The following is a 25,395-nucleotide window of genomic DNA, read 5'->3' on the forward strand; positions in this document are numbered from 1 at the left end:
GGGGGGTACCTCCACTTTTGGTACTATCACCGGTGGTGGTATCTTTTGGTACATCCACTACTGCTACTGCTGGTGTCAATGCTCTGGCAGGAGGAATGTTGCCTACTTTAATCCTCTTCTTCTTTTCCTCTGGTTGTTTTTTTGGGGATGAATTTGGCTGCCAAGACAACAGCAAGAATGGTAAAAAGAAGAGCGCAGGAGAATGATAGACGCGTCAAGTTCCATGATGGTAGAACTATTTAATGTTCATGACAATTGTTGTTTTCTGCAGATGTAATAAATAGTATTTTTATGTGTACATGCAAAAGTGTCCTTCTTGTTGCAGATGCCAGCTTGTGTGTAGGTCAGAGTGTAGTCCCGCGCGCACTGTAGTATCTCACGGCGCTTCCACTAAACACGAACGTATCAAGCCTGCTGGTGTAAACGCAGGCTATAAAGCTGAGCGTAATTTCTGTCGACTTCCCTCCTCAGACTTCCATTTCATCAACCAATGGTTGCGTGCAACGTCATAGACTGTGCGGTCGGACACCAGCTTGCTACAATGGTGGTTTCAAGACTGTTGGAACCTGGAAAAACTATTTTTCTCAGATGGAGCTCGTTTTTTCACAGTTGTCTTGAACTCACTGAACTCGAAGATTGCCGAGTTTCCAGTTGTTTTGAACAGCAATTTTCATATGATTATATTAGCTGGGTCATTCTTACATTGCGGTGCCTTCCTTTTTCTGTCCCTAGGAAATATCACTTTTATTTAGGTCAAAATGTGGATTCCACAAGGCTTTAAATATAAAGGTCAGGTGTCCTTTACCTTAAAAAAACACAAAAATATGGGTATTGAAAGGGAATTTGATGCATTTTGAACACTGTTTCAGTGAGGTAAGCGTTTTTGCCATGACCCCAGGTGTTGTTCATCAAGTTCCACGAAAAATACAAAATATAACAATATAAGCCATAACATATTTAAAATCTTTCTTCATTGTTTTATAGTCCTAGTTAAATTCTCTCTTATAAATAACGTTTTCATGATTATTGTATTTATTATTTTAATTTATATTTTCTGTGTGTCCCTGATATTACCTTCCACCCTGTTAGTTTGTTGTAATTCTCCATTTAAGAAACAACTCCTTCCTACAATGCCACCACATTCAGGAAATGTCATCATGTCTTTGGTGGGAAAACAATGGTGCAAAGTTAAATATAAACACTCAGTTTTATATATTTTTCCACATTTCATGTTAGTCTGTATGTCCCACTCATACATTTCCACCCTGTTGGGCTAAATTATAGAGACATTTAGCAGAATTTCAAATGTTACAAAATGTTTGATAGAGAAGTTAAAATCCTGTTCCAAGTGGTCACCATTATGCTAGCTCAACCTTTCTCACTCGCAGCTATATGGCTAATAGCTCTAGGCTCCAAATTTCCACCCTGTTAGGATTATGCATTTTACAGGTTGAAAAATACATCAAAAAAAAATTTGGTGCCTGAGCTTGACCAATATGTTTTTTTGAAAAGTCAAACATTTCCCTTTTCTGATAGAATACTTGCATTTAATTTTTTATTCCAAAGGTTATGAGGTCCAAAAGGCACCACATTGTAGGAATGAACCAGCTGATAGGTGAGAAAATAGAAGAAACCTTGCACACCGCTCTTGCTAGTATCGCTGCTCTTTGTAATGAAGCTTTCGTATCGGCCTCAAGGCCTTCGTCAGAGCTTTGTGAGGATTTACAATTTGTACCCTTATGTAGACATTGCTCCAATGCATAAAATGGGGTTGGAGTCGAGGGAAAATAAGCAAGTGTTACAAAATATAACGATGTGCATTTCATAACTATTCTAATAAAGTCTGAACATAAAACGTATTATACACGTCTATAAAACCACAATGAGGACAAGTAGGTTTTCATAAATCATTTGGTACAGTGCAAGAAAAAACATCAAGAGTAATCTGAAGTGATGGCATTAATTCATGTTCACATTTACAACATAACATGGATGGTCATTTCATAAGACCTTTCAGGAATCATTTCTGGAGGGTGAAAATCAAAAACATTCTCTTTTGCTCAGAGTATTATTTATATCCACCTCCCCCAGTGATGCGTTGTGCAGACCGCACCACCCTCTGGATAGCCCCTGCAGTTATGGGCATTGCAGTTGCTGAACCAGGCGGTGATACAGCCCAACAGGATGCTCTCAATTGTGCATCTGTAAAAGTTTGTGAGGGTTTTAGGTGACAAGCCCAATTTCTTCAGCCTCCTGAGGTTGAAGAGGCGCTGTTGCGCCTTCTTCACCACATTGTCTGTGTGGGTGGACCATTTCAGTTTGTCAGTGATATGTACGCCGAGGAACTTAAAACTTTCCACCTTGTCCACTGCTGTCCCGTCGATGTGGATAGGGGGGTACTCCCTCTGCTGTTTCCTGAAGTCCACGATCATCTCCTTTGTTTTGTTGATGTTGAGTCTGAGGTTATTTTCCTGACACCACACTCCGATAGCCCTCACCTCCTCCCTGCAGGCTGTCTCATCCATGTCGTTTCTAATGATTTAACTTTTTATTCACTGATTCTGTTTGAGAACGAGAGGTTTTACCTACATAACACAACCCACATGGACATTTAATCATGTAGATAACATGATTGGACTACGTAACAACGTTGTTAATTTGGAACCGTTTTCCTGTATGTCGGTGGCAGAAATAATTCACATGGCGGTCATGAGTAGATCTTCATGTTTTGAGAATTAAGCGAGCTACATGTGTTACGTGTGCACATTTGTTCATACCACATTTGATAGTGAGTTATTAGCCCAGTTATAGATGATTTGAAATGGGGGAGTGATTGCTTCCTACAGAACACAACACATATGCATTTCTAGTAATCTTTCAGAAAAGTGAGTCAAGTAAATAGCTTTTTCTAGTCTTAAAGGGGCAGTGTTGTATTTTCAGACACGGTTGAATAAACTAAGTAGCCAATAGGCAGAGGGTAGCATAATTTGTCTGAATCTCTGTAATAGCAGTAATAATGATGCATTTTATTTTGTAAAGTGGTTCCTTGCATCAAACAGCACAACAACATTTCCAGTCACATCCTTGTCTGAAGGACATTAAACAAATTCATGTCAAGCCCTGCATGTTTTTTTTCAAGTCACATGGAACATAGGCCTACAATGAACACCACACATTGGCTACTACTGTAGGCTGAATGATACTTATTTCCATGTTAAAATGTTACAGGATGCATTTTCTCCATTATTTCTGATGATTGGCCACTCTGGTAGACCTACATTATGATCAAATAGCTACAGTAGCCTACTTGATTACAGCCTCTTAAAGTGTTCAGTGTTCACAGTAAGCGCGTGCCGGAGAGTTGCACAGAACTTTCACAATGTTCAAGTTTGCGCTCAGCAGACCTGAAATTTGCTCAGTGCTGAAAACAATTAGAGAGGATCATTGGTTGTAGGCCAAATCATTCAGATGTTAGACGTTTTCTGGTCTGATAAACTGCGCTGTAGCTCCTGACACTTTCAACACCAAAATGTGGAAGGGCCACATGGCGGCTGCAGTGGTTGAGATGCAGCCCATGAAAAAAAACATATCTTTAGCTTAACCTGACAGATTTTGATGGTTATTTTTGTATTATGTTACTTAGATTGACACGTGTGTCAATAGACTCTAGGGGTATTAAAGTCGCCATTGGCCTCTTGGCAAAATCCTGGCAGTTTCCTTCCTCTCCGGCAACTCAATTGGAAGGAAGCCTGTACAGTATATTTGTATTGACTGGGTTTATTAATACATCATCCAAAGTGTAATTAATAACTTCACCATGCTCAAAGCGATTTTCAATGTCTTTTTTTTTTTTTATGAAAAAAATGACCCAACCTACCAATAGGTGTCCTTTGCAATGCATTGGAAAACCTCCCTGGTCTTGAATCTGTGTGGGTTACAGAATTCGGTAGTCACTGTTATTGCATACAGAGTCCACGCAACATAATGTGCCTTGATAAGCACATTTTTCCTCCTGAACTTATTAAGGGTTGCCATAATAAAAGGGGCTGAATATTTATTGACAAGACATTTCAGTTTTCCATTTTTTAAATTAATTTGTAGAGATTTTGAAAACATAATTCCACTTTGACATTACAGGGTATTGTGTGTAGTAGGCCAGTCACAAACACATGTAAATGTAATCCATTTTAAATTCAGGCTGTAACACAACAAAATGTGGAAAAAGTCAAGGGGTGTGAATACTTTCTGAAGGCACTGTATTACCCTTACGATGTTCACAATGTCCATGAAAACAAACTGTTTGTGTGTGTACTCAGATCACTGAATATCCCATTCCCAAATGCCCTGCCCAATTTGACACTATCACAGGCAGATTCCAGCCAGCCATACTAGTGACGTACTGCTTCCTCAGTTATGATTCACTAGGGTTTGCTTTGGCAACTACCATCACAGGTACCAGTTTAGTAATATTACAGATACTAAAACTATTAAACTAACAACTGCAACACCACTGATATGGGGTTAAGGTAAGGGCAGGCCAATGGTTTTGGATAGTTAGTTGAACAATTTATTGATTTAGTTGGAAATCTATAAATAATCTGTAAAGGGATTCTGATAAATTAGGATGAAACTATGGATATGTAGAATGAAACATACTAGCACGTTGCTGCATGAAAAAGAATTTATTAACCCATCAATAATTTATTAACTTTGATCTGGTTAGCGTCAAGGTATGTCTGGGTGTACATCTAAATATCTTAAAATGGCTTCTTCTCATCATTCTCCTTTATCTGCCCTGATCTGGACCGACGGGATAGGTGAAAGCCCTGATCTGGACCGACGGGATAGGTGAAAGCCCTGATCTGGACAGACGGGATAGGTGAAAGCCCTGATCTAGACAGACGGGATAGGTGAAAGCCCTGATCTGGACAGACGGGATAGGTGAAAGCCCTGATCTGGACAGACGGGATAGGTGAAAGCCCTGATCTGGACCGACGGGATAGGTGAAAGCCCTGATCTGGACAGACGGGATAGGTGAAAGCCCTGATCTGGACAGACGGGATAGGTGAAAGCCCTGATCTGGACAGACGGGATAGGTGAAAGCCCTGATCTGGACAGACGGGATAGGTGAAAGCCCTGATCTGGACAGACGGGATAGGTGAAAGCCCTGATCTGGACAGACAGGATAGGTGAAAGCAATATGACGGAACCCTAGAGGGCTTCCTTTTTCCAGTCCTGTAGATTTGGATCAGTGCGGCTGAAGGGAAGAGGTTGACCAAAGGAAGCCACATTAGACCACTGAGATGTACCCACGTAGGCTCCTGGTTCACACCATTCCCCCATCGGATCCAAGGCACTATGTGACCGACCCCAGGGATCGTAATAGTGCTAAATGCTTGACATGAGGTGAGCACCTAATGGGTTAAAAACAGCGCAAACACCAGACGCATTGACCACAAGTAGCAATACAACCTCTCATCTGCAGGCCAATGACAGTATTAATTGGTGCTTATAGGCACTTTTGTCTAAAGACAGTGGAAAACACCTACTGCACAGACATACAGCAATTCGCATATTTCAAAGTACTTTCAATCATTTTAGATGACAAAGCCACATTTTTAAAGCACAAAAAAACAGTATTCACTTGACTCCATGTTAACCCCACAGAACAAAGTTATACAAGCAGAATCTGCATTCAAGCCATTAACTTGTATTTGCTGAATAACAGTAATGTATTAGCTAGATGCTTTTGTTTGAATTTACACTAATGAAATACAAAGCAGTTGAATCATTGTAGAGCAGCATATGCCACATAACCTAGAAGCCACTTGAAAGAACCATGAATTTAGCCTGTCCAAAATATCTACCTATCCTACATAAAATGTATTTGCAACATTTCACAAAACCCCCTTAGCTGTACTACACGAGAAATACATCAAGATGTGCAACTACAAGGCCTACAATATGTTTAAACTTTTCCTGTGCCAGCCCTCATTTCTACTTTTAACACAACTGTACCTTTCTGGATCATATCCCCACACACTAGTGCCAAGCTAGTGTGAGAACTCTGGCATTGGTGCCCCCTTCTGTATGTGTGATGGAGAATATAAAATGGGGTCCAGAATGAGAACACAAGATCAAACACTTAGGCTCCTTTCCTGAAAGAGGTTAATTCTAATCTTGACCAAACGCATCCGTGATAGACTTCTGAAAGTGCTTTTGGACCAGGAATAGGCATGATTTGGGTCTGGGAAACCAGCATCTACAACAGGGTGTGCTATACTCATTTTGCCCCAAAGGGCCACATTCTGTCTTCACTGAGGTCCACTTCTATTGGTTATATTCCTTGCTGTCAAAATTGGCAAAAAATAGTTCTCTATCCATCACATTTTCTATGCTCCCCGACTGTCTAGCTTTCATTTCGATGACTGTTAACAAGCTGGACAGAGTTTAGAGACTATAAAATTATGTCCACTATAATTTCTACACAGTTTCGATTTGGTTTTAGGCATGTCATTTGAGATCGTTCTCCGGAAAAAAGGACACCCCTGATGTACAGTATAGCTGTGTAATGTCAAATAAATTGAATAGTTTGATTTCATTCATCTTAAAATGTTAATTAATATAGCAGCAAAGGGCACACTTTTACACGAGAAACAATAACAATTGTTATCATACCATTTTGAAAATTGTGTGAGTTACCCATACGTAATTAAATTAATCCCAAGTGGTGCAGCGGTCTAAGGCACTGCATCTCAGTGCAAGAGGCATCACTACAGTCCCTGGTTCGGATCCAAGCTGTATCACATCTGGCCATGATTGGGAGTCCCATAGGGCGGTGCGAACAATTGGCCCAGCATCAGTCCGGGCCAGGTAGGCCGTCATTGTAAATAAGAATTTGTTTTTAACTGACTTGCCTAGCTAAATAAAAGGTTCTTGGTGGAATTTTGTTGTTGATAGTCCAACATTAAATTGTGGCACCTGGAGGATTCATCTTACCCAACCTGAGCTAAGGGAGTGTAGTATAGGCAATTTCCTCCTAAAAGGTCAAGCTTTTGAATGTCAAGCTGAACCGCTAAATCTAAGTCAGGGGGGATCCCTGGCCTTTACAGTTGTTGCTGGATGACTTGGGCTAAGTCTTGAAAAAGCTGTTGTTTCACTAGACATGTGTGCATTACAGATGTCAACAGCAGATAAATATGATATGAAAGAGAAATGCCACTATGCAATCTTTTCATTGCTTCTCTAGATCTGTTAAATGGTATTGCCTGGATTGTGGACTGTTAATTTGCTAACCATTTAATTGAATTAACTGATTCTGAATTAACTGTATTGATTGCAGGACATATGCATATCAGTTCAACTGTTACTAGCAAAAGAAGCCCAGAGGATGAAAGCATAAATGTTAATTAAAAAATATAAATCAGTGGCTTTTTTGCAGACTAAGGCAGGTGCATTTCCCTCCACCCTTACCCTGTCATACATTATCAACTTACAAAACTCACAGTACACTTTAATATCTAAAAGATGGTCAACTCTGCCACATAAAACTCAACTGGCATCCCATGTACTGCAAAGTGAAGTCAATCCAAAGCACACCTATCTATCCATCCAGCCATCATCCATCATCTCAGAATAGAAAAACTTTTCCCACTGAGCAACATAAGACCATGGCACTGTAGAGGAGACAGGCCAGCCTGGATAGGCCCCTGCCTCAGACCCAGTACCTGGTGTACAACAAGGCAACAGCCCACCTCTCTCCAAAGGTCAACACCCCTCCCCTGCACTGAAATACTGCTCTTCCCACACCCCACAAGCAACAGCAATATAGATTAACATTTGACTAGAAGCTGAGCGGGTGGCAGATAAACCTCCAGCAGGTCCACGCCTTCAGGGGGAATCTCCTTTTTATCACAGCCTAGAGCAGGCTGGACTCTCTTATCTATCCAACAGACTGACAGAGGGCCACCAGACTCTCCTTTGAGACACACCAATGAAAACAAACAAATTGGCTGCTCTTCATGCAAAAGTCCCCCTGGGTGTAGCCTTTTGGCGAGGCGGGCGGAGCGAGGGGGTCACCGGGAGGAGCTGCGCTCTTTGCTGACACAGTCGTCCTTGGTGCTGCTGTCTCCGTTGGATATCATACCGCACGTCTTCCTCTTCTTCCGCCTGTGAGACATGGCGTCCCCCTCCGAGCCCGACTCAGCCTGTAGGGGAGAGGGGCAAACCAGAGAGGTGGGGGAGGTCTTGGATATATTTCTCTACATAGAACATACTACATATCTATTCTATTTACATAATAGGGGGGTGTAATAACTAGGTGTCACTGTCCCTCATACACACTGTCTACTCACAAACACCCGTTACCAATTTAATATGCTATATACAGACAATCATCTGATGACAGTAGTGTTCTTATTCAACCTGTAGAACACGCAAGTCAGCAGAACAGAATATTCTCTCCAGGGGGAAGGCAGGGCCTACCAACCATTACACAACCTCCACCCAACAGTCCAACCTGATATGGATGTATATGTAACTGGAGGGGCATGCTGTCCACCAAGCTATTCAACACCAGTTCCCCCAGTACCAGAAACCCAAGACCCGTGGTCACGTTTCTGTGATCCAGCAGGACAACTTAGAGGGAACAATAGTAACTTGTAACTTGTAATTTCTTCCATCTAGACTTCCGTCATCTCTGACTGCCTTCTAAATGTAATATCAAGGCATGTTGTTGCCTGCATGCAGTAGTGAGAGACAGGACATTTGCATTAAAGCCTTTCAGAGTGAGGGGACGTGTGGCGCTATACAGTATGTGTGGCCGTTTCACATGCACATGTGTGGCAGACCCCGTGACATCTGCCCGCATGTGAACAGGTGCCTGCTGCTGCCTCTATCTTACACCCAGCTCAGGGGTCCCTAGAGTTGGAGGCTACTGTATATTCATGTGTGTGAATGTCACACTGTGTGTGTGTGTTTGAGGAACAGGATGTACCTCTGAGTCTGAGTCAGAGGAGCTGGAGGAAGAGGAGGAGGAAGAGTCACTGGAGCTGTCAGAGGCGATGCCAGTCGATTCCTGGAGGTCCACTTTGTCTGCCAGGGTAGCCATGTCTGGCCTCTCCTGCTTCAGGATACTAAGAGAGAGATTTTATGCATGAAAATAAATACCTCCTTGTGGAAGTTTTGTGGATCTGGGTGCAAATATATTAGAGCATTATCATGAAAGACCATGCAAAGAAATATCAGAATATGCAAAGGAATATCACCTCAATCTGGCAGTATGATTTAATTTGAAACATCTCTTCAGCAAGATCCATTATAAGGAGGCGACTATTTATGTATTGCTTGGATATCAAACTCTAGTTAAATAATCACAATATAACACACATTGAAGAAATTAAATTACGCTGGCAGATTATAAATTAATTTGCCGTAGTTTTTGCACAAATCAGTGCCCCTTGACCCCGAAAATGTTGCCCAATGTATGGACTGGGGCTTTTGGTCCTCGCTGCTCCCGGGTCTCGTGGGTGGGGAAGCAGCATCAGCACGTGTGCCTTTGCACTCGGACATCCCAGGCACTCGTACCCAGAGGTTCCATGTGGATGCCAGTGCCAGAGCAGGCATGACCCATTATTTACAGAACCTGCCAACACACTTTTTATTGGTTCCCATAAGTTTGGAAGCCCAGAACCAAATCTTACATGAATGCTGCCCTCTGACCAGCTACTGGATTTGATAGGAGGGGGTGGTCGTGACATGTTTGGCCTGGTGCGATTGGCAGAACCAGGGCGGATCCTATAGACCAGATGTATTCAACTCTTACCCTGTGAGGTCCGGAGCCTGCTGGTTTTCTGTTCTACCTGATAATTAATTGTAATCATCTGGTGTCCCAGGTCTAAATCAGTCCCTGATTAGAGGGGAACCATGAAAAAACGAGTTTGGGGGTTCTAGAGGTTCACATCCCCTCCTCTGTAATCATCTCGGTCATCTATGGGCCAAACGAACCCCTTCCCATCCGAAAATTCTAAAGATGCCAGGTGAAAGTTCACCCCTCCTAAATCGTAATTGGTCCAAATAAACAGTGACGCAAAACCCAGTGTGTGCAGAATTGTTCCTCATATTACACAGCCTCCCGACAGTCAAAATATTTTAAAGTTTCTTCTTTCACGAGGTGTTCCTACAGCTGTGGGGGTTCTGCTAGGAGTGCTTACCGATACCACTTCCTTGATAGTTTGGGCCGGCCCCGCACAGTTTTATGCCACACGATGGGGAAGTTGGTGGTGCTGGCAAAGTTCTGAGTGATAGCGATGGTGGTGTCCATGTTGAGAACCACATGCCACCAGCCTCCTAGAGAACAAGCAACAGAGATGACCAGGATTAGGTTTCGGATCACCAAACCACAGAAAGAACACACAGAATGTCCATGGTGTATTTTGTACATTTGACCTTCTAACATGGCAGAAAACATACTCTGTCCGGGGTATTTTGATGAAAATCTTAGTTATTAGTTCCCAAGAACTTTATGGAGTGGAGGAAGAGGTGGGTGGATAGACAGAAATAGTAAGGTATGGATGGACATCTTCAGAGGAGACAAAACAGCCTGTCCAACAGGGTTCTGCTCTTGAAACAAATACACTCCCTCACATACACTCTCTCAGACATCAGGACCTAATACTCTGGTCTCCAACTTGAGTAAACAGGAAAAGTTCAAGATCTGGACCAGATCCAAAGGAAACAGAGTTTAATCCCATCTTATCAGTCAGTTAACGCAGGAGGGTGCAGGGTATTAGGGTAGGTCAGTAACACTGGATTAACCTCTGCAACCATGTCGATCACTGAGCCCCACAGTAAGTGTGGTTGTAAACAAGGTGGCGGCTACACTTCTTGTTGATATTCATGGAGAGAGCTAGCAGAAACGGGATAGCTAGGATAGCCCAGCTACATAGTGAAAGTGAAAAGCTGTGAATACATACATTACATATCACCGGACAGTTTATTACATACAAAATGGATCGCTCCTACAGAGTGAGTCATGTGGCTGTGGCTTACTATATAAAGCATGCAGAGAAGCATCAAGTTACTGCTCGATTAAACATTAGAATGGGTAAAATGAGTGACCTAAGCGACCGAGTTTGGTATGATCGTTGGTAACAGGCACATCAGTTCCAGTATCTCAGAAACTGCCACCCTCCTGGGCTTTTCACGCACGACAGTGTCTAAGGTTTACAGAGAATGGTGCGACAAACAAAAAACATCCAGTCAGCAGCAGTCCTGTGACCTCTCCCATGGATGAGAGGTCGTGGGAGAATGTCAAGAATCATGTAAGCTAACAGGCTGGCCACAAACAGACAAATAATGGCGCAGTACAACAGTGGTGTGAACGGCATCTCAGAATACACAACTCGTTGGTCCTTGTCACGGATGGGCTATTGCAGCAGACGACCATAGAGGGTTCCACTTCTATCAGCTAAAAACAAGACGCAGTCAACAACACTGGACAATTGGAAAGTGGAAAATCATTGCCTGGTCCTACGAATCCCGGTTCCTGTTGCATCATGCTGATGGCAGAGTCAGGATTTGGTGTAAACAGCATGAGTCCATGGACCCATCCTGCCTGGTACAGGCTGGTGGCAGTGGTGTGGAGAATGTTTTCCTGCCACACGTTAGGGTCCCTTGATATCAATTGAGCAACAAATGTTTCCGCCTTTTGTAGAATCCATGCTCCAAAGAATTCAGGCTGTTCTGGAGGCAAAGGGGGTCCAACCCGGTACTAGATGGGTGTATCTAATAAACTGGCTGGTGAGTGTATGGCACACTCACACACATATATACAGTACCAGTCAAAAGTTTGGACACATCTACTCATTCAAGGGTTTTTATTATTACTATTTTAGGCTATCTTCAGTATACCACCCCTACCATGTCACAACACAACTGATTGGCTCAAACACATTAAGGAAAGAAAGTTTAACAAGGCACACCTATTAATTGAAATACATTCCAGGTGACTACGTCATGAAGCTGGTTGAGAGAATGCCAAGAGTGTGCAAAGCTGTCCTCAGGGCAAAGGGTGGCTAATATAAAATATATTTTGATTTGTTTAACACTTTTTTGGTTACTACATGATTCCATATGTGTTATGTCATAGTTTTGATGTATAAACTATTATTCTACAATGTAGAGAATAGTTAAAATAAAAAACCCTTGAATGAGTAGGTGTGTCCAAACTTTTGAGTGGTACTGTATATATGCGTATATGTACATATAAACACAGCTATAATTTATGTATTCACAGCACATAACATTGGTATATCACTTCTCATCAAAGACCTTTCATACTCATTGTATGTTCTGCCCTACTTTTATATATTTCCTAACTAACTGAACCCTGGCCTTTTCAGATCTTGACAAATGATTCAAAATCGCTGAAGATTAATAACTACTTCTCTCTCTCCAGTCAAACAGTATTCTAAAAGAAAAAAAGACCAGACATGTCTATAAAGTGGCAGCCGGTAGCCCACTGACCAGGAACAAACACGGTCTCCCCTGGTCCCTGCAGAATCTCCAGGGGTCTGAACTCAGCAGGCCAGGTTGTCTGCTGGGTGCGTGGGTACACCACGTTAAACCAGGTGATGGCCTCGTCCTGCTGGTTGCCCCCGTCGTCCCGGGTCACCTTGATCAGCTCCCGGGGCGTGTGGGTGGGGAACAAGCACCAGCGCTTGTGCCCCTGCACCAGGGCATTCCAGGCACTCGTACCCAGCGGGTCAATGTGGATGCCAGTGCCAGAGCGGGCAGGACCCATTACAAACCATCTGAGAAAAAAGACAGAAAAATAAAGGGGCAGGTGTTACTAGAGTTAGTTCAACTTCACAGAACATACAATAACATTGCAGCTATTTTAGTTAATGTTACTGAGAATAGCTCTTACCTGTAAGGAGGCCGGCGCTTCTCCCCAGCGAACTGGAAGAGGTCGTCCCTAAAGTAAACTGGCACCTGGTAGTCCTCCAGCAGCTTACGGCGCTTGGCGTGCTCGCCGTAGCTGCTGTCGAAAATATAGAGTGGGCTGTCGTCCTGTGTGGACTCCAGGTACTCCACGTAGTACTTCATCTTCATCTTCACAGAGTAACCATCGTTGTCCTCACCACACTTGAACTTCTGGTTGCGGTACTTACGTTTGAGGCGCTCCATGGTCCACTTCTCGCGGGCGGGCCAGGTGTCCTGACAGTTGAGCAGCACCACAGGTTTGTAGGGCCTCTCGAAGCGCTGGATGAACTCCTCTGCGCTGAGACGCAGGGGTGTCCACACGCTCAACATTGTCCTGTGAGACGCATATGTCATGTCAGTTTGTGTGGGTGAAAGAGAGAGGGTTGATGGCTATATTTCATGAATGTACGACCACTTTAATCAATAACCTTTCTACCAATATAAATTACTTTGTACTGAATTCGAAGGGAACACTAGTCATTTCTGATTTAAGGCTTCCCAGTCATTTAGCTTAGTATTGGTCTAACGGATTGAGGTTGAGTGTTTTACAAAACTGCATCACAATAAAAGATCAATTGTTTTTTAATGTAATGCAACCAACTGGAACATTAAGGAGTAGACTCGGAGGAAGACCATTTGATCTGGGGCAAAGGGAATACAAAGGGTCATGGGCATTTTTGTTCTGCTTTTACATGAAATGACGGGGTCTGAAAGTCAACTTTATTTATTTAACTTTTATTTAACTAGGGAAGTCAATTCTTATTTTCAATGACAGTGGGTTAACTGCCTGGTTCAGGGGCAGAATGAATTTTTACCTTGTCAACTCAGGGATTCGATCTTGCAACCTTTCGGTTAATAGTCCAATGCTCTAACCACTAGTACCTGTCAACTACCTGTGGCCCCAGGTTGAGTTCAGAAACTCAACCCCAAAAGAGAAGGAATGAAATGCTGAGATGAGTTGTTAACATATAGGACAACTCTTGAAACTACCTAAGCTTTGAGTGTCATGGGTATTCTTAGCAACCCAGAGCAGCCCTTCTTAACTCTTGTGATGAAAACAAATCTCCTGCTGAACCACTTGGCAATAACCCAGTGTCCCACATGGAGCAAAGAAAATGCCCTCAATTGGGCTTATTTCATACATACAGTTAACAATGAAGTTGGTTGTAAGATCAATGCATTATCAATCATACATTGTTGTAGTGATTTTGTCAATATAACAGTGTTTTATCAGGACGCACTATGGAAAAGTTATGGGCTTTCCTAACCATGGTAGTTGTTTATCTCTGAGGACAAGGGCAATAATTCCTACAGGCATAATACAATTACAGTCGTCTTATAAAATAAAAACAATGGATCGAGGTGGACAAAATACCTTCAGCTGTCTATTGGGTCTGAGAACATGGGTCAGTAGGCTGGCTACCTGTTAGTGGTGACAGGCTAATATAATATTCACATGTAAGCCTCAATGAAATACAAATGTAACAATTTCACTATTTCACAAACAAATAACTATACACCGTCAAACTAATGTGGTCAATAATTAACGGAATGGGATGTGGCACAGCGTTCGAGTCCAGCCTGACCGATTTGACAGTTGCGCCAATGAAGACCGCTGCGCGCTGAAAGTGCAGCAGCAGCCTACGTGACCAACCGCACTGGTTTGTAAGGTGAAACGTGTTGAAAGAGCTAACATGGCTGGCTGGCTAGCCTAGCATGGATAGCTTGCTACCGACAGTTTACCTTCACTGAGCGGTGTGACACATCGAAAGTCTCGCAATAGTCATGTTTCGTCCAGTCTGAAGAGTCCTTCAGCTCAGGTCTGGCGCTCCGCTTCGCCTCTTTGATCCTTTTCTTACTTTTATGGTTCATTCCTGCGAATTTAGGCACTTGAGCTAGCTAACTAGACTGGGGTGCATAGACAAACACATTTGCTAGCTTAACTTGCTAGTAACTATATTGAAGCGAACGTTAGTTGAGTGGCTAGTCTTTAGTTAACGTTAAACGGTAAGCAACTCCATACGAGTACTGTGTTGGTGTTACTGAAACACGACACGTTGGCCTTAAAAATAAAATGTTGCTCTAAGCGCACTTTCAATAGCGAGGATGAAGCTGCCCGGATGAAATTAGCTAAGCAGCTAACTACAACAACGCTCCTGCAACCAAACCTGGGGTCCCTACAATTTGAAGCCCGCCCACCCAGTGAGCCGTAGGAAGCTCGTTGGTCACATATAAGAGCGAGCCATAAAACCGATTGGATAAAATGTCAAATACGCCTTCCCACCAGTGATTAGCACATGTCATTGGCTGTATACGTTCTACGTTTTCCCGTCCTCCAGCAGACAGTCGCAAGCTTGTCTGTTTTTTAGAAGAGAAGGGTTTTATGATAGTAAACGTAACGTTTTACCACTGAATTGATTTACTAACTCTCACTTTCACAATTGCGATGGTAAATGGAAAACAGAGCAACTGAGATGTCCAACATCGTGCAGAAATCGTTCACATTCGAAGAATACGAAGACCCGAAGCAATCACTGAATGTTTCCATCCCTGAGGTTTTTGCGCACTTTCTCTACACTTTTGCCATTTGGAACCAGCGATGTTCCTGTAAATATATTGTTCGCCTACAACTGCATTGTGGTAATTGGCCCTGAAGCCTGCCGAGTTCCTTGGAGAGATGTACATAATATATCCTACCAGGCCGACTTTTCTGAATCAATGGAAGTTGACATTCATCATGTGAACTGTAATCATGTTTCTCCCCTATGTACTAGGTCCTTGACCCACAATATGGGATGCATGTATGGCCCTGTGCAGTGGTATTAGCACAATATGTGTGGACACACAGGGAAGAGCTGATGCACAAAACAGTGCTAGAGGTAACTTACTGAACCAAACGAATTCATAGTCTACTCCAATTCACGGATTTACCATGTAAATGTGTAACTTGTTTCTAAAACAAACCGAATCAGAATGCACTGCTGTTTGTTCACAGCTTGGGGCTGGCGTGAGCTTACCTGGTGTGGTGGCAGCAAAGTGTGGGGCACAAGTGATCTTGTCAGACAGTGCAGAACTTCCACTGTGTCTGGAGAACTGTAGGCGCACCTGTGAAGTGAATGAACTGCCCAATGTGCTTGTGGTGGGTATTACCTGGGAGAAGTCTCCCCAGACATTCTGCTCCTCCCTCCATTAGACATCATCTTGGGATCAGACGTTTTCTATGAGCCTCAAGGTGAGTTCAGACTGACCGGTTAGTATAGAACATTTTGAACAGATCGCCAAGATCTGTAACTCAACTGTGAATTTACAACTTTCAGATTTTGAAAATGTCCTGGTGACCATCTCCTTCCTCTTGAGAAAAACCCTGAGGCCCAATTTTGGACAACTTACCAAGAGAGAAGGTATGCCTTTCAGGACCAGTCCATGGCTGTCAGGTAATGTCAAGTAAACATTACTCATTTTTATATTTTGTCTTCATGCATGTTCAGCACCTGACTGGTCCATAGAGGCATTGCTGCACAAATGGAACTTGAAGTGTCTCAACATTCCACTGGAGAAATTCCATGCCAACAAAGATCAACTACTTCAACAGGAAGCCATACCATACAAATGATTATAACTGAGGACAAGGAAAGCTGAATGAAAGACTTGTCAATTTATCCTTCAGTTACTACCAGCAAGGCACAGTCAAAGTCAAATAGTCAAGACCCAATACAAGATCAATGGTTCAAAACTCAATGAATTATAAAATAGTTTACGTTGTTGTAGTGTTCTGTTAAAGTTTTAAAATAAAATGATAACCCAAATGTTTTGAAGACAATTTTTATTAGCTTTCACATTGGACACCTATACAGACTCTTGCAAGGGGAAAAGGAATGCACAAAGGGCAAGACAGAATGCATTAAACAAAATTAGCACACCATAATTAGTGCTCTGAATTAGAGAACATTTTAACTTGTTGAAAGACAGGCATTCTACCGATGGTGAATTTGTAGCAGCCATTTAAGTTGGCCACCATCACAGCATTGTAGCCACAGGGCATTCCGGAGAACACTGGAAACAGCCAAGCACTGCAACACGCCACCTTAACAGCTAACCAGCAATACTCAACTGCTACACAACTGCGCCTAGTGCACAAAAAATACAGGAGAGAAGATTAGAGTCACAATGAAATTAAACAAAGCTACATAGCAAGTTGACCTGCAAGTAAATCCATGCCTGGTTCTTGTCATACCTATTCTAAAAGCCCTATCCATTTGAACGTCTGTAATGGCCTATAACAAACTGAAACCCAAAATAACAGTTGTAAAAGCTAGGCCAGCAAATCTTCACTGACAGTTTTAGATAACTAAAATAGCCATGCAGTCCAACAAATTGAAATCCAAGCAGTTTTAGCCCATCTACCTCAAAAGCACATTAAGTATAGTTTATTTTTTTGTTAAACATTGCACAATGAAAGACTAGCAGTCTGGGCAAACAGAAAAAAAAAAAAAACACAAAGCCTTCTGATCAAGATACAACAATAACCTTTTACACAGAAATCATTGTATGGACAGGGTCCTCAGTCTGAAGTGTGATGTCCTCATTGGCATCTCATCTGAAAAATGTTTGAAAGACAAGGATGTAAGAAACTGGTGTTGGAAAACAAATAACTCAATTTTGTTTTCAACCTCTAGTAAAAATGTGGCGCCGACTTGTTAACTTTACCACACCCTCCCTTCAGATAGACATGGAGACACCTCCAGGCCATATGTATGGGGTAATCAGCTGGCAATGTAATGCCAACTTCATGTGCATAGCACATTTCCCCATATTAGTAGGAAACTAGTCTACATTTGAAAGAAAGAGCCAAATCAAAAGCTATTGCAAACCCATTTCTGATGGTTGAAATTTTTTTGGTTCAAGGAAGGAACCAAACGTCAAGAGACGCCCGGGCTTCACAAAAATGAGAAATCTTGTCATGAGAAACCAGTCAGACAACCCTTGGTTCCCTCCTGAGCACAAGTCTTTGCCCCCAAAAGCAGAGAGCATGACCTGGAGGACAATGCAAGGCTTCTGTCCATTGTCCTGCAGACGTACCTCAACACCACCCCCAACACTGACTGCAACCTGGCCTGCTCCATAGCAACCCCCACAGCAGCAGGTGCCCGGACAGCTCACACACCCAGCTCACTAACTGCTCATACTGCCTCAAACTCCTCTTTTGCAAACAGGATTCCGCAGCTTGGAGGAGAGAATTCAGATTTTTTTATGAACATTTTATTTTACGGTAAAAATGTATTCTCAAATGCCACATATGTACAATGCAAGAATGGACCTAAATTTCCTCTACACTGATAATGAACTGGAACATTGGGCAGGACAGAAAAAGTGTGACAAAGGAATAGTCCTCAAAAGCCATCAAATGTGGGTTTAAGGCAACCACCATATGGGACAGTTTTCCATTCCTCTTTGCCATGCCCAGTGTTACAGTAATATGCATGACCACTTTGAGGTGGAAAGACTTAAAGCAGTTCACATTGTCAAAACATCCCACAACCAACCCCTTCTATTCAACCACAGATAACCATGGAAAAGGAGACAGTGCAAATCCATCCCACACATAATATCCCCACATCACCCTCCCCCTATGCTATTCATACAAACTAGTGTAATGCTAGACTTCGCCTCAAAGACGTAGTGTTAAGGTCCCATCTCCTTGCCCAACACTTACCATTTTGTCAGTCATCTATGGGGTTTCAGCTCCATTCTCCCCAGGTGACTTGGGCTGGCTCTTGGATCTTGATCTTGAGGCTCTTTCCGCAGGGGTGTGGCTCCTGGAACGGGACTTTGACTTGGGAGACTTGGATCTGGAGCGGGACCTGGACGGGGACTTGGCCTTGTCTCTCTTGGGGGGAGCGAGATTTGGAGCGAGAGTAGGAACGAGACCTTGATCGGCTGTTGCGGGAGCGGCTGCGGGAACGAGATCGGCTTCTGCTCCGGGATCTGCTGCGTCTCCGACGCCTTGGACTGGTGAGGAGAAACGTGAGTAAGTTCGTTATGTCGAGTTATCGCTTATCTAAAAACAGTTGTAAACGTAAGGCCTCAAAACGCTGCTAAGTTACCAGGTCAATGAACCATGCTTGTAATGGTGGCTGATTGACGCTACATAATCGAAACAAGGGCCATAAGGTACCGTTAAAATATTCAAGTTCCTAAACAAACACTATACATCATAGCTAACGTTAATTTAAAAATTATCACATAGCTAACAATGAAAAACGACCCAATCGAAGGAGAGCTAGAGCAACTACTTAACCATGTGCTCAGCTCTTACCTCTCCTACTTCGTCGGCCATCACCCCCGTACCTCCGGGGTGCACCTCCACGCCGACGGTCACCACGATCTCCACGGTCACCACCGCCTCCATGATGAGAATCTGGGGACGTCCGTAACAGGCCATCTGGACTCTTAGCTCGCGTCCGTCCAGCACGGCACCGTCCATTGCGTCCATCGCATCCTCTGCGTCCGCTTGTCATGGAATCGCACAAAGGAGAACCTCTGCTCTCTTTCGTATAACGATCTCGGGGGATGTAAACATCTCCTACCCTACCATACTTTTCAAAGACACGGCGAAGGGTCTCAGGTGAGGTTCGGTACGTCAGATTATCCACTTTAAGAGAAGTCATGCCCTCAACATCGGGCGGGGGCCTACCATAGCTCATGTTGCAGATAGGGCCTTAGTTAGCCTAACAAACAAACACGCAACGGTACTACCAGAAAAATGTGGGTGAAAGGTCAACACCCGCTTAAAGTTTTTGATTACAATTATCGTACTTAATCAACCTGCTCGCAATATGTCGAGTTTTTCTTTAAAAAATGCAATATAGCTTTCCAAATTTATGACGATTTCCTTAGCACCGACCATTTGTTAGGAGCGAGATGTTATCCCTTGCTCCTCCTCGTTGAATGAGGTTGACGAGTAACGCTGCTGCGTATTTATTTGGAGGGAAAAGCAACGCATCTTCAAATTAAAATTTTTAAAATCATAATTCAATGCACCAAAATATATTATATTATAAATAACTGGGAGGGGACACAAAAATGGAAAATACTTTCAATTTAGTAATGTTTTTGTATATTTTGACCCGGAAACAGATTAGCGTCAGACTACAGCAAATAAACTCATTTTCCCAGTGGGCTTTGGGTTGTACGCCTTGAAATGTCAGCTGACTATCTCACATGACGAACAGTTTTGTCACTCACTGTGAAAATATTCAAAGACCATTTTTATACTAGACGGAGAAAAGTATCGTATACTAGAATTGTAGTATCGTGTGATTCTTTCTAGGATTTGGGTCCATGGTGGTATCTCCACAAGCCCTATGTAGCTTGCACAAACAAGGACTATACAGTGCAGCACCCGACTCGGTAAATTGTTTTCATCTCAAGTGGCTAAACAGACAAAAGCAAGGAAATACTTACTATAGTGATTATTTGCAGCAGATCTACCTAGACATATGTATTGTCTTGACAATAGCTAATATTCATAGCATTAGCATCCGTTTCTACAGATATGTCACCAAGGGATGTTTTGATTCTGTTCTTTTCAGATGAGCCCTTCAGAAGTTTTTTTAACTAACCCATTTCGTCAAGTAATATTACAGTGACACCCTGCAGCAATCATGGGTCCAGAGGGAAAGACACTCTTGAACATCATAATCCTGGGTTTTGATTTATGTTCATGTTTACTGCTTTCCAAACATGCGGCAATATAGAGGTATGGTTGAACTGACAAATTATACATACAAATTGTTACACAACTGTAGGGTACCTACAGGGGGCGTTGATATTGATGGTGTCAATTGTTATGTCTCTCATTTCAGCAAACTGTGATCAAGAGTTTCAACAGTACTGAATTCCATGGGAGTGGATACACAAGGTAATCTATTGTGATGCTGAAATACAGTGACTTTGGACCTATGTGGCTCCTATGATATAGATTAGAACTGTTGAAAATTGTAATCCTGTCTCTCTCTCAAAGAGAGGTAAGGTAAGCAATTGAACCTGCCCAGTTTTGGCAAACAAAGTTGACTTTCAGTTCTCTACAATATCCCAGTTTCCTGAAGTATTTTGTAAATAACATGCATATGACTGTAGGGCCTCGTCTGTGATTTAATTGCTGCTGTTGGCCTTTATGGACATCTTAATGACACCACCCGTGGCAGGCAAACACCAGGCTGTTTGTTGTTCAAACACATCCTTATTGAATACAATTCCTGCAATTTTAGCCTGCTAACATTTTCTATGAATAGTGGTATTACATTGGCGCAATATCATCTAATTAGTTTACACGTGTCTTTACATGTAGCATGGCCATCATCTATGGAGTCTTCTCTGCATCCAACCTGATTGCTCCCTCAGTAGTAGCTGTTATAGGACCCCAGTTGTCCATGTTCTTTAGTGGACTAGTATACAGGTGAGCACACATTTTGACCTTTCTTTAAATCAACCCACTGTAGCCTATACCTGTTTACAGAACTGTTCATTTATCTATTCTCTCTGAGTGTGCATAAATACTTGTTTTCATTAGCTTGTTTGATGTTAATACTGTCCAATGTTTTATTTCCATCAGTGGATACATTGCCATGTTCATCCACCCCTACACCTGAGCTTCTATACAGCGTCTGTAGTTGTTGGAATAGCAGCTGCAAGTAAGAAGACTGTGTATTCTTACTTCAGAATTAACGACTTGTATTTCCTATCACCACATAACCTCTTTTCTTTTCTCTTTTCAATCTCTTTCCATCTGTGGCCTAGTATTGTGGACAGCTCAGGGGAACCTACTCACCATCAACTCTACAGATGCCACCATCGGCAGGAACAGTGGTATTTTCTGGGCCTTGCTACAGTTCAGGTACTTCTTCTTATCAGCATAACTGTATTGATTGCATCACTGTTTACCACAGCTTTTTTACTCTGGTACTGAATCCATGGTGTTGACTGCCTAACATGTATCTATCCCATTTTGCAGCTTATTCTTTGGAAACATGTATATTTATTTTGCCTGGCATGGCCATGTTCACATATCAGGTATGTCATCAGTTTTGGTTAACTTTTACTATAACAATGTAGATATTGTTTGAATGTATTCTACTTAGGTTCATGAGTCCTTTCCTTTTCCTTTTTATAGTATCTAGCATTCCCTAAGTTCCCTTGACACAATGAGGAAATCTCATTTTGGCCATAAGTTGCTGACACGTGCTGTGTGTGTGTCTAGACAAGGATCGCCAGACAGTTTTCATCTCTCTCACGGTCATCAGCCTGGTGGGCAGCTTTCTGTTCTTCCTGATCCAGAAGCCAGAGCCTGAGGCCACACCCTCCGAGGCATCTGAGTCACTGCTGCAGACTGAGTCCACAGAGAGCGCCTCTATCATCATGTGAGTGCAGTCTGCAGACAGGCTGGGATGGAAAACATGGTCTAGGTCTAACGTTAGAGTAAACTAGCACAAGAAAATTTGTCCTTATCTACCATTTATTGACCATAATCACGCATGTTGTCATGCATACATACAGATGTCAAATATTGATATACTAATAGATATGCCATACAAATGGTGTTTGTGCATTCTGTACCTGCTGTTGTATGTAAGGTACTTTGTATTCCTCCATAGGCCTGGGTTGAATCTGATAATCCTGTATTCCTTTATGTCTGGAAAGGCTGTACTTAAGTTTATTTATGGATTTCTCTTCCTTGCAGAGCGACTCCAGGTCTCGGTTCCCAGGCTCTGGATGCTTTCAGTGAGTCAGAGTTCATTGGTTGCTTCTTACTTCAATCTGTCATGTCAGCAACAAAGGCCCAGAGCTCAACTGACTGATATGTGCCCTCTTCTACAGAGAAAGCGTTGCAGTTGTCTGTCACTAAAGAGATGCTACTGCTGAGTATCTCCATAGCATACACAGGTGGGCAAATTCATTCCAAATAATTCAGAAAAAAATGGTTTGGGCTATTTCCAACATGAGGAAATTCTTTCAGTGGATGCTAGTATAGATATATAAACGGATGCATATTCAATTGACATTGAGTATGTTTGAATGCGTAACCATAGGTTCTATGTGTGTAACTCTTGCTCCTTTCCCCACCTTCAGGCCTAGAGTTGACATTTTACAGTGGGGTATACGGGACATGTATAGGAGCCATGACTCAATTTGGGAATGACGCTAAGAGTCTGATCGGGCTCTCTGGTATTTTCATTGGCCTGGGAGAGATCCTGGGTGAGTCAAAGTCATTTTTTATCTTCAGTGCTGTTTCAGATCACATGATACACGGAGGTTTGGAAAGCAGATAAACTGGTTGACAGGAAGGACTGATGATTCGAGGAAGTCAACGCTTCTGTTTCTGCTGTGCCACTGTTTGTCCAGGAGGGGGCGTGTTTGGGATGCTGAACAAGTGCAACCGGTTTGGGAGGAACCCGGTCGTGCTGCTGGGGCTGATCACTCACTTCGTGGCCTTTTACCTGATCTTCTTGAACATTGCCAGTGATGCCCCTATTGCCCCAGAAGAGGGCACACACCTGCAGGCATACATCACCCCAGGTACACAGCAGGGCTTACTCAGTTGGCCCATAAAACAATGACCATAGATTACTATTACAACAATTCTATGTACTTTGCATAAGAATACAGCAGGTCAGGACATGAGCATTATGTTAAGTGTAGCAGTAGTTCAAATGCATTTGAACACTATCAGGTTACTGCAGATTGTCAGGTGTATTGTCTGTATTATTCATAGATTGTGTATTACTGTATTGTATTCATGTCTGTATTAACCTGGGATGTTGTCTGTTCAGTGTGGTGTGGTGTTGCCTTAATTGCTTAACCTGTTGTATTGTGTTGTTTGTTCAGTGTTGAGTTGGCTCTGCTGTGCAGCTTCCTGCTGGGCCTGGGAGACAGCTGCTTCAACACCCAACTGCTGAGCATTGTGGGATTCATGTTCCGGGAGTGACAGCGCTCCTGCCTTTGCCGTTTTCAAGTTTGTCCAGGTACATTGATATCTGTTAGGCCTACACATGGTTTGCTATCTATGGTGATAATGTATTACTCTGAAAGATTTGAAGAAATATCACATTGAGCTATTTGCTTGGTATATCCCTTGATGATTCCCATACTTGCTAACCACAGTTGCTGTGTTACAGTGGTGTAACTTGGTGCTCTTGTCCTCCGCAGTCCATCACTGCAGCCCTGGCCTTCTTCTACAGTAACTATCTCCTGCTGCACTGGCAACTGCTCATCATGGTTGTGGTGGGCTTCCTGGGCACGCTATCCTTCTTCGTGGCTGAGTGGGTGGTGGTCTCCAGCCGACGGGACACTGACTATGACAACATATGACAACCTAGGGGAGGAGGGGGTCACGGTGAGAGGATCTATTCACAGCTGGATGGGCCATCCGAGGAAGGTGTTAACACCTTCCATCAACCTAGCTATCCTTTGGAATCCTTCAACTGACAGTTTGACTGGCCCACCTCAGCCCCAATAAGCAGAGACTGTAGTAATGCTGTTTTAGCACAGTCATTCACAGCTCTATTGATTCAAATAAGCAGAGACTAGTAACACTGTTTTAGCAGTCATTCACAGCTCTTTTGATTTTTGCCTTTCAAGTGGAAGATACACTTAAATAGTGTATTTTATTTACTTGAGTGAGTCAGTTGTGCACAGAGGAGCCTTTATTTTCATGTTCAATGTCATTCACTGTGCTTCTGTCTTCATGTAGATGTTCAGCTGGTTGGTTTCAATGTGCAGTAGTCATTGATTAAGGTTGACTAGACTGCTATTCATACCAAGGTTTCAGTCTCAACATGAATCTTATTATACTACTTTAAATTTGATAGAAGAAGAAAACGTAGTATAGTCGATTCTTGATAAGTGCACATTGGATATATACAAACTGTGTTTACATGCAGTTTATCAGTGCAAATAGACACTTCTGCATGCTCAGATTTAGAATACACATTTAGAATACTCCCAAGCCATTGCATTTATCAGGACTCCACTGCATCTAGATGTCTTGTAAGATGGCATTTGTCATAAAGGGAGAAATTACGCATATACACTAGTTTATTGCAATTTAAATTATTTTTGTTATAGTGATATATCTGTATGAAATTGTTGAACAATGCTCTAAATGTTATTTCTTTGTCAATATTTGCATCACACTTTCAGAGTATCTGTAGTATTCAATAGGTTTTGTCAAAAGTGGGATCCAAAAGGCCATAGATAGTGTATTGAGGATGATGGCATGGATGAATGGTGAATTACAAAATGTAGACCAGAATTTTTTATGTCTAAACTCCTCTAGGTTATATTGCTCTGTTAAAATGTCACATTGAATAACTCTTGAGCTTATGAGTTTATAAGGCTATGGTTTTATTTAGA

General features: G+C 42.5%; 1 protein-coding gene and 3 pseudogenes across 1 annotated transcript; 2 read left to right on the top strand and 2 right to left on the bottom strand.

The window, feature by feature from the left end:
- Positions 1 to 7,988: 7,988 nt before the first annotated feature.
- LOC112234957 (bifunctional arginine demethylase and lysyl-hydroxylase JMJD6) lies at positions 7,989 to 15,143 on the bottom strand. Its single transcript, XM_024403284.2, is given in 7 exon segments — positions 7,989 to 8,207; positions 8,996 to 9,134; positions 10,212 to 10,347; positions 12,526 to 12,812; positions 12,929 to 13,293; positions 13,295 to 13,318; positions 14,728 to 15,143. Coding segments are annotated over 7 exon segments (1,212 nt in total). The 5' UTR covers positions 14,857 to 15,143; the 3' UTR covers positions 7,989 to 8,075.
- Positions 15,144 to 15,195: 52 nt separating this feature from the next.
- Positions 15,196 to 16,422, top strand: LOC121847291 (annotated as a pseudogene).
- Positions 16,423 to 16,792: 370 nt separating this feature from the next.
- On the bottom strand, positions 16,793 to 19,764 carry LOC121847251 (annotated as a pseudogene).
- Positions 19,765 to 20,596: 832 nt separating this feature from the next.
- Positions 20,597 to 24,423, top strand: LOC121847253 (annotated as a pseudogene).
- Positions 24,424 to 25,395: the final 972 nt, after the last annotated feature.

Source organism: Oncorhynchus tshawytscha, linkage group LG09 (assembly GCF_018296145.1).
Source record: "Oncorhynchus tshawytscha isolate Ot180627B linkage group LG09, Otsh_v2.0, whole genome shotgun sequence".
Lineage (NCBI taxonomy): Eukaryota > Metazoa > Chordata > Actinopteri > Salmoniformes > Salmonidae > Oncorhynchus > Oncorhynchus tshawytscha.